At 41.3% G+C, this 18,617-nt stretch overlaps 1 protein-coding gene across 2 annotated transcripts in view; it reads right to left on the bottom strand.

Moving 5' to 3' along the window:
• Positions 1 to 10,613, bottom strand: part of Veph1 (ventricular zone expressed PH domain containing 1) — a 210,018-nt gene extending 199,405 nt beyond the window's left edge. For both annotated transcript variants that reach the window (XM_026392926.2, XM_026392927.2), the window contains exon 1: positions 10,476 to 10,613. In XM_026392926.2, the coding sequence (XP_026248711.2) occupies positions 10,476 to 10,613 (138 nt within the window). The remainder of the gene's footprint in view (positions 1 to 10,475) is intronic.
• Between the last annotated feature and the right edge of the window lie 8,004 nt (positions 10,614 to 18,617).

Genomic DNA, 18,617 nt, shown 5'->3' with positions numbered 1-18,617 from the left:
CAGAACAGTTGAATACACTTTCCTCTTAACTGTTTATTGAATCTTCAGTGAAATAGATTATATTTTAGGGCACAAAACAACTCTTAGCAAACACAAAAAAGAATTGATATGATTCCTTGTATCTTATCTGGAATTAAATTAGAAATCAACACCAAAAAGACATACAGAAATTATATAAACATATGGAAATTGAACAATACTCTTTTGAATGATGAGTGGATGATAGATTAAATAAGGGGAAAACTTTAAAAATAACAGCATCAAATGAGAATAGTGATATCAGAACATCTAGGACAGTATAAAGGCAGTTTTAAGAGGAAAGTTCAATAGCTATGAGTGACTATTAAGAAAATCAGAAAGATCCCAAATAAACAACATAGTGATGCCTCACAAAGTACTTGATAATCAAGAAGAAATCTATTACAAAGCTAGTAGATGGAAGGAAATAATTAAGATCAGAGCCATAATCAATGAAATGGAGAATTTTAAAAATGTAAAGAATCGGGCTGGGGATGTGGCTCAAGCAGTAGCGCACTCGCCTGGCATGCGTGCGGCTCGGGTTCGATCCTCAGCACCACATACAAACAAAGATGTTGTGTCCGCCAAAAACTAAAAAATAAATATTGAAAAATTCTCTCTCTCTCTCTCTCTCTCTCTCTCTCTCTCTCTCTCTCAAAAAAAATGTAAAGAATCAATGAAACAAAGAGTTCATTCTTTGAAAAGATAAAGAAGATTTAATAAACCCTTAGACAAACTAACCAAAAGAAAAAGAAAGAAGATCCAGATTAAAAAAAAAAAGTTGGTGAAAAGGAATAAATCACTGCAGACATCACAGAAATTCAGAGAATTAGAAGGGACTATTTTGAAAACTTATATTCCAATAAATGGGAGAGCCTTGTAGAAATGGATACATTTCTAGACACATATGACCTGCTAAAATTGAATCAAGAGAATATAGAAAACCTATGCAAACCAATAACCAGCAATGAGATAGACACAGAAATAAAAAGCCAATTCCTATAAAGAAAAAAAATCCAGGACCAGATGGATTCTCAGCCAAATTCTACCATACTTCTAAAGAACTAATTCCAAAATACTGCTCAAATTATTCCATGAAATAGAAAGTGATGAAACATTCCCAAATTTATCATTTGAAGCCAATATCACACTCTTACTAAGTACAGATAAGGACACTCAAGGAAATAAAATTGCACATCAATATCCATGATGAACTTAGATGCAAAAATTCTTAATAAAATATTAAGAAATGGTATTCAGAAACATTTTAAGAACATTGTACATCATGAACAAGTTGGTATGATCCCAGGGATGTAAGGATGGTTTAATCTATGCAAATTAATAAATGTAATTAATCACACAAATATAATTAAAGATAGAAAACACAGTCATCTCAATAGATACAGAGAAAGTCTTAACAAAATTTGGTACACATTCATGACAAAAATACCAAAGAAACTAGAGATAGAAGGAAACTACTTCAATATCATAAAGATTATATATTTTTTAAAAAAACCAAAGTCAACATTATATTAAATGAGGAAAAACTGAAAGCATTTCCTTTAAAATCTGGAATAAGACAAGGACGTCCACTCTCACCACTCCTATTTAATACAGTGCTAGAAATTCTAGCCAGAATAATGAGGCAAGAGAAGGAAATAAAATGGATTAAAATAGGAACTGAATAAGTCAGTTATCAGTGTTTGCAGATGATATGATCCCATAATTAGAATATCCAAAAGGCTCCACCAAAAGACTACTAGAGCTAATAAATTCTGTAAAGGAGCTCATTACAAAATTGACATACAAAAATAAATACTTTTCAATAATGTGTCTGCAGAGAAAGAAATCAGGAAAATAATTCCATTTACACTAGCCTCAAAAAGAAATAAAATAGGGGCTGGGGCTGAAGTTCAGTGGTAGAGCACTTGCCTAGCATGGGTGAGGCACTGGGTTTGATTCTCAGCATCACATAAAAAAATAAATAAATAAAGTAAAGTTATAAAAATATAAAGAAAGAAAAAGAAATAAAATACTTAGGAATAAATTTAACCAATGATATGAATGACTTCTACAGTTAAATCTATAGAACATTGAAGATAGAATTGATGAAAAAAATAGGAAGATGGAAAAACCTGCCATGTTCATGGATTGGCAGAATTAATATTGTTAAAATGGCTATACTACCAAAAGCAATATGCACACCTTTAAAATAGCAATGACCTTCTTCACAGAGTTAGGAAAAATGGTCCTACAACTCATTTGAAAGAATAAAAGATCCAGAAAAACCAGAGTAATTCTAACCCCCAAAAAGCAATGCTGGAGGCATCATAATACCTGACTTCAAATTATACCCCAGAGCGGATAGTAACAAAACCTTCATGGTGCTGGCATAAAAACAGACATGTGAACCAATGCAGAGAATGGAAGACAAAAGGACAAACCAGCCCAGCTAAAGTCAGTCATCTGATCCTTAACAAAGGCTCCAAAAACATAAACTGGACCAAAGACGGCCTTTTAATAAATAGTGTGGGGAAAACTGGTCATTAACATGTAGAAGAATGAGACTAGATCCTTATCTCTTGTCTGCATTAAAGTCTACTCCAAATGGATCAAACACTTAAGAGTTAGGATCTATGCAACTCTTAGAAGAAAATGTAGGGTCAACACTTTAACAAACAGTCACAAGCAATGATTTACACAACGGAACACCTAAAGCTCAGGAAATAATGCCAACAATTAATAAATGGGGTGGCATCAAATTAAAAAGATTCTGCGCAACAAAGGTGACAATTTAGAATGTTAAGGGACCACCCCACTGACCTGCACAGTAGCCAAGGCCCAGGCCCTAGCCCAGGACTGCACCCCGACCCATACAGGAGCCAAGGACAAGGTTAGTCCTAGGACTGCCCAGCCTGCCAGTTAGTCCTAGGCCTACCCCACCTCCATCTTGGGAACCTACAGCCATTGCTATAGCCCTCTCCACAAAGTAGCCTCCACCTTGAGACAACAGATAGGGCCTGGAGGCAGCTGCATCTCAGAACAGGCAGCCCCAAGCCATTGTAAGGCCCACCCTTTCAGCCCCTTCTCTGAAAGTGGTTGCATCCATCTTGGGCCACCCCACTGCTGACTTGAGTTATCTGCACTATTACAACCACCACCTTTAGTTGCAGTAGCATTTATTGTGGGATACCAGCTGGGCACTAAAAGCCCAACACCAAGGTGAGGTACAGGTAATCTGCAGGGACACTATAAGATTATAGGATAGAAACTGTAATACCTCAGATCTTCACTGCAAGAAAGGAAGACACATAGACAACATGAAAAAACAAGGGAGGAAAGTGCCCCAGACAAACCAGGATGCTAAAATAACAGAACCCATAGACAGCGGAGTTGATGAAATGTCAGAGAAGGAGTTCAGAAGGTTCATAATTAAAATGATCTGTGAATTAAAGAATGACCTAAATGAGCAAATGCAGGCAAAATTGATCCCTCCAATAAAGAGATAAGGGAGCAAATACAGGTAGCAAAAAACTACTTCAAGAAAGAGACTGAGACTCTGGGAAAAAAAAACAATCAGAAATCCTTGAAATGAAGAAAGCAATAAACAAAATTAAAAACTCAATAGAAACAGACTAGATCACTTGGAAGACAGAACATCAGATAATGAAGACAAATATACAATCTTGTAAACAAAGTTGATCACACAGTGAAGACAGTAAGAAACCATGAACAGAACATCCAAGAATTATGGGATAACATCAAAAGGCCAAATCTAAGATTTATTGGGATAGAGGAAGGCACAGAGATTCAAAAGAAAGGAATGCACAATCTTGTCAATGAAATAATATTAGAAAATTTACCAAGCATGAAGAATGAATTGGAAAATCAAGTTCACGAAGCTCACAGGACAGCAAATGTATAAAATTACAATAGATCTACACCAAAATACATTATAATGAAAATTTCTAGCATATACAATAAGGATAGAATTTTAAAAGCCACAAGACAGGAATCAGATTATATATAGAGAGAAACTAATTAGGACCTCTGAAGATTTTTTAACCCAGACCCTGAAAGCCAGAAGATCCTAGAACAACATATACCAACCTCTGAAAGAAAATGGATGCCAACCAAGAATCTTACATCCAGAAAAATTAAGCTTTAGATTTGATGATGAAATAAAAACCTTTCATGATAAACAAAAGTTAAAAGAATTTACAACTAGAAAGCCTGTACTACAGAACATCCTCAGCAAAATGTTCTATGAGGAGGAATTGAAAAATAATAATGAAAATCAGGAAAGGGAAGTATTACGCTAAAGGAGAAACCAATCAAAAGAGAAACAAATTCAAGTTAAATACCCCAAAGAAACAAAAATGACTGGGAATACAAATCATGTTTTAATAATAACCCTGAATGTTAAAGGCCTAAACTGACTAATCAAAAGACATAGGATGACAGACTGGATTTTAAAAAAGACCCAAGAATATGCTGCCTTCAAGAGACTCATCTCTTAGGAAAAGACATCCACAAACTGAAGGTGCAAGTTTGGGAAAAAACATACCACTCATATGGACTGCAGAAACAAACAGGTATTTCCATCCTCACATCAAATAAAGTAGACTTCAAGCCAAAGTTAATCAAAAGGGATAAAGAAGGACATTTCATACTGCCTAAGGGAACATACACCAACAAGACATAACAATTATAAATATACATGCCCCATACAATGGAGCACCTATATTCATCAAACAAACTCTTCTCAAGTTCAAGAGTCAAATAGACCACAACACAATCATTCTGGGTGACTTTAACACACTTCTTTCACCACTGGTCAGATCTTCCAAACAAAAGCTAAATGAAGAAACTCTACAACACAATAATACAATCAATAACTTAGACTTAATAGACATATATAGAATATTTCATCCATCAATGAGAGAATACACTTTCTTCTCAGCAGCACATGGATCCTTCTCTAAAACAGATCATATCTTAGGCCACAAAACAACTCTTAGCAAATATAAAAAAGGATAGATACTACCCTGTATTCTACCAGATGATAATGGAATGAAATTAAAAATCAGTGATAAAATGAAAAACAGAAGCTACTTTAACACCTGGAGATTAAATAATATGCTATTGAATGAACAATGGGTTGCAAAAGACATCAAGGAGGAGACTAAAAAATTCTTAGAGGTGAATGAGAACACTGATGCAACTTATCGAAATCTCTGGGACACTATGAAGGTGATACTAAGAGGAAAGTTCATCGCATGGAGTCCATTCCTTAAAAGAAGAAAAACGTCAACAAATAAATGACCTATCATTACATCTCAAAGCCCTAGAAAAAGAAGAGCAAATTTACACCAAAAGCAGTAGAAGACAGGACATAAAATCAGAATGAAATCAGTGAAATTGAAACAAAAGAAACAATCAAAAAATTGACAAAACAAAAAGTTGGTTCTTTTAAAAAATAAAAAAAATTTGATAAACCCTTCTCCATGCTACTGAAGAGAAGGAGAAAGAAAGCTCAAATTACTGACATTTATGATGAAAAAGGAAATATCACGATGGACACTACAGAAATATGGAAGATAATTAGAAACTATTTTGAAAATAATGAAGGCATTGACAAATTTCTAGAGTAATATGATTTGCACAAAGTGAATCAGGATGATAGACACAAGTTAAACAGATCAATTTCAAGCAGTGAAATAGAAGACGCCTTGAGAAGCCTACCAACCAAGAAAAACCCAGGACCAAACAGATAATGTTCTGATGCAACACTTAGTTATCACCTGGCTAATATATTACCTATTTTTCTTATTGATTTTATTTTCTGTCTATCCTGATTTATTGGTTATGTCAAAGTTTTGTTTGTTTGTTTGTTTGTTTTGTGTGTGTGTGTGTGTGGTTTTGTTTTTTGGTTTTTTGGTCTAGTTTCCTTGTTTGCATCCTGACATCCAGTATTAGCATCTGGCACATAGTTGGCACCTAATAAATACTGGCTGAAAAAATGGAAGAGTGGAGGTACACAAATTGTTAGCATTAGCAGGAGAGTTGGTGAGTTTGCTGGATCACTATACAAGAATTTATGTTATAATCATCTGAAGAAACTGTTGAAAAATATAATTTAAAAAAGATTATCAATTATCACTTCAGATAAAACTATAAAATACTTTTAACAAAGGATTACAACATTTTTAAGATCCTTAAAAATTATAAAACATCATTAATGTATTTAAGATTTAGAAAAATGGATGGAATATAATGTCTATAGATAAGAAGACAGTTGACAAGGATAAGGATTTTCTTTAAGTTAATCAACTGACAAATGAAATTCCACGAACATACCAACAGGATTATTCATAACTCTTGAGAAGCTTAGTATAAAACTATTAAAGAACAAAAACAAATTAAAGCCGATTTTAAGCAGAAGTTTGTGGATATTGTCCTACCAGATATAAATATGAATTACAAAGTTAAGAGACAAGCTTACACATTAGAACAAGAAATGTACACTGAGAGATGCCTAAGGGTCAAGGGATTAATGCAAGAATATGTCAGATGCTCCAAGTTAATAAGAAAATGTTTTAAAACCACAACAGAAGAAGCAAAAAAGCATAAATAGCACTTCTTTGAAGAGGAAACCCAAATGGTAAATCACAAATGAACGTTTGAAAAAATGGTAGACCTCACTAATAACAAGGGAGGTAAATGCTTAGACAATAGTTCCATGCTGCTTCACTGAGATTGAAAAGAAATTTCAAAATCTGGTAAAAGAAAGCATTGGTGAGTATACAAAGCCACAATACTCTCATACACTGCTGGTGGGGGGTATAAATCATATGGGAAAGCAATTTGGTGTAAATGGTAAGGTTGGAAACACACAGAATTCTGGAACCAGTTACTGCACTTTTGGCTGTGTACCTTAGAAATACACACTTGCCCAAATTGACAAATGTAAGAATATTTCTTATAGCACTGTTTAAATAATAAATGCCAAACAAAAGAAAGAGGGATATATAAATTGTGGTATGTCCATACGATGGAATACTCTGCCCATTAAACAAATGGAACTATGTGAACCAGAATGCATAATCTCAAAAGCATTGTATTAAGTGTTATGGCACTGTTTATATAAAGTTTAAAAACGTGAAATACAATGCATATGTAACAAAGATATAAAACCAAGCATGAATGAGTATTACAATCAGGATACTGGTTAACTTGGGAACCTAAAGGATGAGGCTTGGATTAAGGAGAAAGAATCATGATATTTAAATAGAGTCCAGACATGTTGGAATGAGGACCAACAGACAGGAAGATGTTTGTAAAGGTTTAAAATGTCACATAATCCACTTAAAATTTTTTCAAGTTATCTAATTATAATATTTGATTCAACCACAAAATCTTAGCATATTACAGGATAAATGCAGACAACGTGTGATGTTACTTTATCAGCCAGTACTCCAAGCAATTGGTCTGAGTGATCAATAATGACAACAAATCAGGACACTCCAAGGAGGTGACCAGATGTAGAGGACCTAGTAGCACTGGAAGCTACCTTGGGGTGTGCTCCATGGGCTTGGCACAAGACCACCCTGGGAGGATTAAACTAACAAGGCCCAGTCTTCAGAGTGGAACTAGCTCGCTACCAGCCTAGCTTGAGATACCCCGTGCACATGGTGTCTGTCTAGGTGAAGGGATGTGTCTCAGGGACAGAAGTTGGAATGCAGCAGTAACAGAGGAGGAAGAAACATAATTAGTAACTGTGCTCCTTCTCTAGAGAAAGGCTGAGCAGCAGTCTTGGATAAGAATTCTGACCCATATGAGTAACAATTTTCATAGTTCAATGAACAAATTGTCATTCTCATTTGACTTCCAAGTCTTGCGTCTGCAGAGAACGAGTGGGACTGCATTTCACGTATCCTGACAAACTTAAACCTGCAGACCTTAGGGTCAAGGTCTGTGGGGTCAGGTGGCATAGCCTTCCTGGACACAGGCCTCTCCTTTGTCACAGAAAACCCAAGGTCACTGAGAATGTCAAGATGGAAAGAGAAGCCAGAGGTGACATCTGATGCTTATTTTCAAAGGTTCAAACGTTTCCTTGTAGGAACAGAGTTAGACTCTCAATTGTTGGGTCAGAGAACAGAATAAAGAACAAGGAGTAGAAATTTCAAAGAGCAAGATTTCATCCAGCTGAAATGGGCACAGCCAGCCATTGGAGCTTTCAACAGCGGAAGAGCAATGTCTTTAACAGTTAGAATTCTTTGATCAATAGCAACAGGAAAAGTGTGGACAGATTCGACAAGTGACAATGATAATAGTAATAATAACAATAATAATAAAGACAAGAGGCAGACCAGGATCTCATAAAACAGGTGGAGTGTCTGGCCTGGGAAGAGGCAGGCAGCAAGGAGACCACAGCCACAGGGGGCAGGAAACCCAGGACTGTCGCTTGGGGCACCACCATGACAAATCACCCTCTGCTGATGTCTTCCCTAGAATCATGGGAACTCATTCTGATTGACAAGTGTGGGTCGGGACAGGGCAGGAGACCATTAGTGAGGAAGGCCCATCAAGGCTCCATGTAATGGAAAGAGACCATTTTACCAAATGAAAACTGAGGCAGGAAGAAGTTTCAGAAACCTGCAGTGTCCTTACCATTGCACATGCAGGAGAAGCCACCTGCTCGTCAGGAATCCCAAGGAAGAATTTCTGCCCTGGAAGGAAGGTGGAGAAGGCAAGCTAGGAGGTGCCTTCTTGTTCCACATTTCTGAAGAGGAACTGAGACATGACTACTGAGATCCAGGGTCATTAGGAAAGATCAGTAAGAAAGATCCTGGCCTGGCCAGGAGGGAGGATACAAGCAGTTCACGGGGTAGGTAGTTACAGAGTGGGCATGGGGGCTCAGTGGATTAATTGGGACAGGAAGATAGGAGCAAGTGGCATTTGTCACCCCACACTTAATGTATGTAAACTAGAAGTCACCATCCTTCTGCTCTCCCTGCCATGGCTACAGCTAAACAGAAGACAGATGTGAAAGAGGACAGTGGATGAGGAAGACATGTGGTCTCTTTGCCCTCAGACCTGCTGGTCGGGTGCGATGCTAACTAGAGGGCTTGATGTCCCCATAATGTTCCTGGTGACAAGGGATCTGCCAGCCTTAATAGTTAACCAGTGAGGACATATAACAGGACCCTCCAGTCCTCAACTCCTGCATTTGATGTCCAAATGAGACCAAGCACTTAGTGACAGAAACAGAAGAAATCATTGGCCACTAGTGACCTCTGGTGGAAGTGGGCTTTAGGGACCTCAGATGCTTTTTGGGTTTTGTTTCTTTTCCTATTAGAAAGACAAAAATGAGTGGCCTATTCATTCAACTTATTTCCAGAGGAGTGAAGAGGGGTGGCCAGGAACAGCACAGACATGGGAATATAACCAGGATCACTTTATGTTTTGAGTCAGACTAAATTGATTAATGTCCTAGAAAAAAAAATGTGGACAGGAAATTGCTGACAAAGACATGACCTGAGAAAAGAAGAGTGTTTGGGCAGTGACTTCACTGGCCGGTGGGGAACCTTGGCATGCAAGAGGACACGCTGACAGGCTCCAAGGGTGCATGCTAGCTGCCAGCATGCCTGTTACACTTCTCTTTATTACTGCACAGAAACCAGCTGTCATCTCTGAAACACACACACATTTGCCAACTGGGGACTCTATGCACTGTGGGGATATGACCGGAGGCTTGGTGGCCCAGGCTTCTGAATGGGATCAGTGTCACAGAGGTCCAAGCTCAACCGAGAAGGTCAACCTCAAACTGCACTGGGCACTTGCCCTCTGCCTTCTCTGGAAAGTTTTTTCAGAATAGGTGACCTTGACATGGCAGAGTGGCATACAGAGGGTAAGGGGACGTTCCACAGCGGTTTTAAATATGTCAGATCATATCTGGGATCAGGAAACAGGTGAGCTGAATTAAGTGGGGGTGGAGGGTAGAAAACGGAGTAGAGGAAGGATTCAAAATAGAGGCAACAGGGCACACAGAGTTATCCAGCTCTGGGCAGCTGTGCTTGACATAAGAGGATATTTGTTCTTGTCTCCTGGGAGGCAGGAGGTGTCATCTGCCTCCCCCGATTGTCCAGCCCCCAATGCACCCCACTTTGTTTGCTTTTTCCTTGAACTTGCTACCTCTCCTCTCCACGTCAATTCAAGAATGCAAAAATAGCCCCTAAATAATGCGTTTGTGAGAATGCCTACTCTGGTCTCCATGAGTGGACAAAAGGTGGACCAAGTGCTATTTCTTAGACACTATAGGGAAGAGTTCAGAGAGACCAAGGCTACTGTCCTTCACCTCCCTCCAGCAAAGCTCCTTCCCCGGGGAGATACCCAGTCCCCAGGCTCTAGGACAGGCCGTTTTAGGCAGCCGGTCGACAAGCCAATTTACTTACTGAAGATGAGCTAATTATTTTAATCTGCTCCAAAGCTTCTGTCAGGCTGTCTTCAATCTCAGAGTCATCTAAGGAGAAGAGGTCCCCGGCTCGTGAAAGATCTTTTTGTCCCAAAACCAATCTGAACAGTTGATGCATGATGAGGAGTTTGATCAGTGGACCTTCTGTAGACCCTGAGCCATACACTCGGTGCGCAGAGGTCAGCAAGAGAAAACACACGGCCGGAGGGACTTCATAATCCACGCCAGGACATGTCACTCCAGACTTTGGGGTCTCCGTGGACACTCTGCAAGGAAAACAAATGACACAACGTAACTACAGGCAGAATGGCAAGAGCTCAGACAGAGAACTCATAGCAGAGAGAAACTCGGACACAGGCAGAGTCGAAGACCCTGGGTTAATGATCTTCAAATGCATTTTCTCCTTATTTTTGTCTTAGAAAGTTGTCAAAAATCATTACTTTTCTCCAGAACTTACTTTGAACCTTAAAAGTCTGCACAAAATCCACACTCGTTTTTCTCCACTTTTCTCCCTTCTACATCCTTCTACTTCTCTCTATGCTTCAAGGAAACAGTGCGCATGCCCAGCACTTGCCAGCTGTTTCCCAAACAGATTTCCATGGAAATCAAACAGAGGGGAGAGTGGAAGGAAAGAGGGACACGGGTTTGAGATCCACTGCCTGGCGCTTGTTCCTCTACAGCCTGGCCACAGGCACCCTGCGGTCCTCCTGCCTGGAGTGCCTGGTGACTGTGGCAACAGAAGCCCTCCTCAGGCTCTGCTCCGAGGTGGCCTCAAGACTCCCACTACCCTCGCTCGTCCCCCAGCCAAAGACCTGTGAGGTGAAGGGCTCTGCCTGCAAGGACAGGGTGGGGTCACTCTGCACTGCACATTACCATGACCCTGAACCAGAACACTGCCCGAAGGGGAGCGCTGCAGTGCAGGCCAAAGAGGGGGTGCTCAGAGGTCGGACAACCTCCCTCTGTTCCCACAGTTGGAATAATCAAGTCCCACTGTACTTCTCACCCCAGCACCAGTCCACAGAGAGGAGGCCAATGACACATTAGATACCTGACTTTTCTCACCAGCTTCATTCCAGGTCAAACAAAATCCCAGATCATTTGCATTGGTAGAGACCTCAGCAATCCTTTAATGGCCTGGGAGGAAGGACAACGTCCCCAAGTAGTTGGAGAAGACAGGAGGCTTCCCTAGGATCTATGGTGAAGTGGAATCATCCATACGTGTGGGCACCTGCCCAGATAGTAAGTGTCTGGAGTAAGTTACTTAATAAAAGCAATAGATGATTCTGCCCAGCGTTTTACTCTGAGTGTGTTCCTGTGAATGTAGGTGGAAAGGGAGACGAAGCCTGGTTCCCAGGTGCTGTCTCAGATTTCCCTCCAAGCTGGCACTGTAGGAGCACATCCCTGTACTGGAGGCAACTTTCAAGTTTCAAGATACATACTCTCCATACAATGTGTTCTCTAAATATAAGCCAGACTTCCACAAGATACTCAACTCTGTAAGTTCTCTGCAGTATTTCACACAGTGCAACTGACTGACCTTTTGAGAGCTTTCAGGGGCATTATTGCCTATCTGAAATTTTTGCTCTATCTGCCAGCTTTAGAAATACGAGGCCAAAGGCTCACCTGCCCTTGTTGATGAGCCAGGTACAGATGCTTTGCAAATACTGACTTATTTAATCCTCAAGATACCTGTATCTTGTCATCCTTACTTGCTGGTGAGGAACCCAAAGCAGCTAAATAACTTGCTCTGGCCATGAAGATAGTAAGGTGGAAAAATGAGGATTTGGACCCACAGACTCCAGTACCAATTCCAACCTCATAACCACTAAGATATATTGACTCCGTGTAGATGTGAGGCCACCATTGGGAGTAAAGGTCCTCAGAGCAACATTTACATTTAGGAATGAGGGCGGGGTCATAAAGCAAGAAAATTAATACCTCTTCTCTTCTGTATCCTTGCCCATCTGGGATTTAGGCCAATTAGAGAGCGAGAAAGGGAAGCCCAGGAAGAAGAAAAGGGGAGGGGGTGTGGAGAGGGTTTCTGGGTGGGGAGGGGCACAGTGAAGGTACCACAAAGTAGCCTGCAGCCTGACAGATGTGGAAAATTGAATTACAATATCTACAAAAGAAGGAGGAGGAGGAAGAGGAGGAGGAGGAGGAGGAGGAAGAGGAGGAGGAGGAGGAGGAGGAGGAGGAGAAACAGGACAGTGTTTCCTAGATTTCCCCTGAACACATTCTTCTTCCAGTTTCAGACATTTGCAGAGACAATCTCACTGAAATGACATCCAGGAAAATAGACTGGATGGAAATGAGCTCCCTCAACCAGTCAGCCTGTTGGACCACTTCAGGCACTTCAGGAAGCAGAGCCAGCTGCCCCACACATATACAGGGGAAGCAGCTCTGACAAGGAGCAGACCTGTATGCTGGTGGAGATGGGCACCCATCAGCTCTCCCAGGACCCTTCACTCTCCACGCTTAGGTGACACAGGTGTGGCATGCCACATTCATGCTTTCTGTGTCAGCTGTTACTCTGGAGTGACCACCTTATGCAAAACCCTTAGCAGAAACACCAAGCTGTCCAGCAGATCTGTGCTTGAAGTCACTCGCAGATCTAGGAGCTTGGGAGGGATGAGGCCAGTATCACACGTTCTACAAAATGCAATGATTGAGAGAAAAGCCATCTGGGCACTGGAGAAAGAAGTTTGGGGAAGTACAAGGGAGAGAGAGGTCAGTTTTAGGGGAAGATGATAAGGAAGGGCTTTATGGAGCAGCACCTTTTAGGTTAGGTAAGATTTTCTCAGATTCTGTTCAATGCCCATGTGCTGAGCACACACTAAATCAAAGCTTGTCTGAGGACTGAGATTCCAGGCTCTGCTTGGCCACTTGGTGGCTGTGGGGCCTGTGGTACATGCTTTTCCTTCAATGAGTCTCAGTTTTCTCATATGCAAGATGCTAATAATGCATGTCTAATCTCTCTCACCAGTTTCTTGAAGATCAGAGCTAATCATGTGCAAACGAGTCCTTTGCAAAATAACGACACTCTTGGGGCTCAGAAAACTATACACCAAGGTGGAGGTCCTAGAGAAAGCCTCAGAAGCAAAGTTTCTCTCTGATCTTATCCTGCACTCCTCTCTCATGTTCTCCTTTTTCTCCCCCAAAGCATGGCATAAAAACTAGCATTTCCCTTGCCCAAGGCTGGACATAGGAACTATAACCCCTTTCTCTAAACAAAGCCATAAAGCCTACAAATCTGAATCTTCCTCTGCCTTTCTGTCTTGGAGTCAGCCATAAAGAAATTCTCTGACCTACCTTGTCTGACAGTAGATCATAAAGACCTCCATTCCAGGGAGAAAATCTTTGCTAGCTAATCTTCTGATAGAGGATTAATATGCAGAATATGTCAAGAACTTTAAAAAAAAACTCAACACCAAAAAAATCAATAAATTCTTTGTTATTAAGTAGGCAGTTAATAAGTGGGCAAATCAATTAAAGAGACACTTCTTAAAACAACAAATACAAATGGCCAACAAATTCATGAAAAAAATGTTCAATATCATTAGCAATTAGGGAAATGCAAATCAAAACTACACTGAGATTTCATCTCAAATCACTCAGAATGGAGTCATCAAGAATACAAGTAATAACAAATGCTGGAGGGGATGTGGAGAAAAAGGAACACCTTTACACTGTTGGTGGGGTTGTAAATTAGTACAACCACTATGGAAATCAGCATGGAGGTTCCTCAACTCCTCAAAAGACTAGGCATGGAACCACCATAGGACCAAGCTATCCCACTCATCAGTATTTATCCTAAAGAATTAAAGTAATTATATTACAGTGATACATGGATACTTATGTTTATAGCAGCACAATTCACAATAGTCAAACTGGAAACCAGCCTAGGTGTTCATCAATGGATAAATGGATAAAGAAAATGTGGTATATGTATACACACAATGGGATTTTATTCAGCCATAAGACAAAATGAAATTATGGCATTTGCAGGAAAATGGTTGAAACTAGAGAACTTCATGTTAAGCAAAATAAGTCAAACTCAGAAAATTAAGGGTCATATGTTTTGTCTTATATGCAGAATTTAGGGAGGAAAAGGAAAACAAAGGTGGGGGCAGATCTCCTAAAAATCAAAGGGAGGTCAACAGAGGAAAGGGACCAAGGGATGGGAGGGAGGGAGAGAGGGGTGATGTGCTGGGGAATGATATTAGTCAAATTATATTGCTAAATTGTGTGCATGTATGAATATGTAATAACAAATCCCACCAGTATGTACAACTATAATGCACTCAATAGAAAATAAACCCATTTTAGAGGGGTGCTGCCCGGCACCCAGGAGGAAGGAATGCTGCATAGAGAGGCCAGGAAGGATATGAACAGACAGGCCTTGCTGGGTCTCACCACTCAGTCCATTAAAATTAGATCACACCCCTTCTGTCCAATCAGATTTCCACATGGCTGCCCATACTTCATTGAACCTAAGCTTAAAAAATGAACATTTCACCCTTGGGTCTTTGGGTCTTCTATTTAAAACCTTTTGTGTCACATAAAATTGATCAAGTCAATTCACTATGCTTTTCCTTATTAACCTTTTAGTGTAAGAGAGTCGACTGTCATTGGCTGGAGAGATCCATTTTTGCCCCTACACAATCAACAACCAATATCCAGAGGATGTTTACCATGTGTCCACCACTACTCTGAGTGCTTCCCAAGTACTGAGTCACTGAATTATTCTGAAGATTCCATGGGATGGAAAACTGAAATCCAGAGAGCAAAACAACCAACAGCCTGAAGACACGGGGAGAATAAGTGGCAGGGTAAGGGCTGAAGGCACTTGTCTCCCAGGACAAAGCCTTCTCCTGAATTGTAAAGACACATAAACAACCATGTGCAATGCTTGTTATGAGCTGTGTCCCCTCCCAGAAGCCCTCATTTAAGAAGCGCCCCACATGCTTCCCTTATCTGAATGAAAGAGGAGTTGGGAGTCACGATATTTATTTTTCAGCAGCTCTGGCCAATGTTTTGCTCAGAAGTCTGGCTGCTTCTGCGGGTCTTTTAATAGCAACAGCAGGGTGGGCAGACCCAGATCAAATTCTGCCTCATTTTTTGAGAAACTCCTTAACCCTATGAATGTCATCATCCAGAGGCATGCAGACACAGACTCGCGTGCGTGTACACACCGTGTATATACACATGCAAACACACCTGCGCGTGCACACTCAAATACCAAGCCCTTCGCTACACACTTTCCTCCTAGTTCTCCTATCAGCGGTTCAGGGAGGTATATTATTACTGATGAGGAGAGAGGGCCCCTGTGCCCCAGGAGACACACACAGCCAACACTGTAGTCTAGGTGGGTTAGTGTTCAAGTCGCATACTTATTACAGAAAAGGAGGGGGGGCTTATAAAGCTCCTTTTTAATCTGCATCATTAATTTCTCTGATGCATAATTTCTCCCCCTAAACTTCAGGCGATTCTGATCTGAGGCCCACCGCTCACTATTTAGTTTGGGTTCCTGGCTCCTTTTTAAGCAGGTGTTGGTTGGAGTCAGCTTTCCCTAGGAAGAAACGAGCCTAGGGGACAAAGAGGAATGACTGTGCCTGGTGGGACCCTCCCCAGGAGTCCCACGGTCGCACCGACTCGGTTTACCTGCAGCTCGGGGCGCACCTGCACCTGCGTGGCGGCTCCGCGGGCGGACGGGCACAGCAGGCGGAGGAATGCGAGGAACGCGAAGCGATCAGGTGACCCGCACCTCCCCAGCGGGACCTGCGGAGCGCCGCTGGGGCGACCCGAGCCTGCCCAGTAAGGAGAGCTGTTGTTCACAGAGACAGAACCGCCTGTGTTCCTGAAAACCTGCCCTTGGCCTGGAAGAGGGGTGGGGCTGGGGCCGGGCCGGGGCCGGGGCGGCCTGCGCAGGTGAGTGGGTGGCTGCGCACAGCCCCGCGCCCGGGACCTGCGGCCCAGGGAGCCCCCGAGACTGCGCGCTGTGCCTGAAACAAGTGCTCGTCCCGAGTTACAGTTCCCGGAGACACTGTCCTGCTCTGCCTCTAGATCAGGGCTGTTGGAAGTTTGAGCTGCAGGAAACTGCTAGTGCAGCGAACATTCTTACTCCACAGACACGCGTCTGACTATTCCAACTTTATTTGCTGGGAAGTTTTTCTGTGAAAATCTACACGGACCAGATATGCTGGACTTAACGTTCTTGAACATTGCAGCAACACTCAGGGAAAAAAAAAAAAAGTTTATCTTGCCTAATCTATAGGCACTTCAAAGAAGAAGAGGGCACTGAAACTCTCCCTTATTCTTTGAAAACAGAACCACTATATGACTATGTCCGTTGCCCCTCCGTGTATACCTGAGGAAACTGGAATGCCACAGCGCTACCTGCATGTCCATGTTTATCGTGGCACAATCCACAATAGCCAAATTACAAAACCACATTTTTAAACTGTATTCTTCTCTGTTCTTATTTGTCTGTTCCTGAGTAGATCTGTTGCCCATCAGATCAATTGCTGGTGGCAAAACATAGAGGCAGGTGTCCTTTAGGTGAATCCACCTTCCCTATCACACAGGTGTGGGACACTGTGCCCCAGAAAAGCCACCCCACAGAGGTGAACCAGGTCACATGCTCCAGGGCAGTAACCTCATGAACCTTCCTAGACAAAAACTGGTGATCAATTCTCAGGTAGGGTACAGTGCCTATGAAGAATTCCTTTATGAAATGGAGAACCTAGTCATTCAAAAGAAGATTTGTTCTTTCTTAGCCATTTTCCAACTTACAAGTGCTACTGAAGTCTCCTCTTGTAAGGGAATAGACTAGATTTCTTTAGATTTTTCTTCTTCATCCTCTCTTCATGATTACTGGTTTTTCCCCTAGGTTTTATCTATCTAATGTTCATACACTTTCTAAAGGGTGTGGTGTCTAGAATGGGACACTGGGTAGACTCCAGTAGGAAGAGCAGAGGGGTGAGAGTGTGGAAAGCTGGACAGTCCTGGGCCCCAGTCTCAGCTGTGCCATTACCTGCAGCATGCACTGAGCAGGTTAATTAACCTCTCTGAGCTTCAGGTTCCTTACTTGCACTTGAGGATTGTGATCTGGTGGTTGGGAATTTAATGAGATCGTGTTGAATGTTTAACCCAGAGCCTGGCATAGAGCACCCCCCAGCCATGTCCTTAATAGCATCATCTGTTAAAATATCCTCATGTCCTAGCTTTTAAAAGCTAATGAACCACTGCACTGCTAACTAAATTGGGTTCTCAGTGTACTTTGCGTAAGTCTTTTCCATTTCTGTCATTTTTATATCAGTTGTACATTCCTCAATCTTAAATGGGGGGAGGGTAGTTCATTTGTCACCTGTACATCTCATTATCTGGAATGTGTCCTTGTTGATTTTTTGGCAACTTTATCTCATTCCCTGGAGAGATAGTCTTACTGTGATTCTACCCCAGGATAGCTGAACAAAACAGTGAATGCTTTTACAGAGCTGAAACAGACTAGAGTACAACATAGCTCAGGCTCTTTGTAACTGAGAGAAGCAAATGCCCACTTTACATGTAAGCTAGCACTTGCCCCACGATTGTTAGACAGAAGGGAATGGTGGGGCACCTGTCGCTTTCCTTATGACTTTTCAAGGTGACCTGCCACTCAGTACGCACTAATAAATGCATTAACAGTTTGTTATGCATCTGTAGATCTTCCTGTATGAAAATATACATGAGCAGGAGGATTTCACACCTCTAAGTTGCAATAGCGCTGGTAGAAAAATTAAAGCTTTACTAGGGGCATGGGAGTGGATCTTGAGAAACATAATTAACTCAGGAAACCCATTTATTCTGAGAAATTCAGCCTCTAACTGCCAACTCACACTAGGATATGTCTGGTTTTCTCACTTCAGAAAATTCTAGAATAGCAATATTTATTTACATTATGTTTTGGATAAAACTGCTCTGCATCAAAACATTTTCATTTTATTCACCTGAATTAAAAACACTCATTGACTAACTTAGACCCATTTGAGTTCTAGAAACTTTCGATAAAGTTCTCAGATTTTCCCTTGAAAGACAGGATTACAGATTCTTTACAAGGAGCATCTTTTTCACACAGTGTGAG

The sequence above is a fragment of the Urocitellus parryii genome, chromosome 2 (genome assembly GCF_045843805.1).
Source record: "Urocitellus parryii isolate mUroPar1 chromosome 2, mUroPar1.hap1, whole genome shotgun sequence".
Lineage (NCBI taxonomy): Eukaryota > Metazoa > Chordata > Mammalia > Rodentia > Sciuridae > Urocitellus > Urocitellus parryii.
This window is presented reverse-complemented; position numbering and strand designations above follow the sequence as displayed.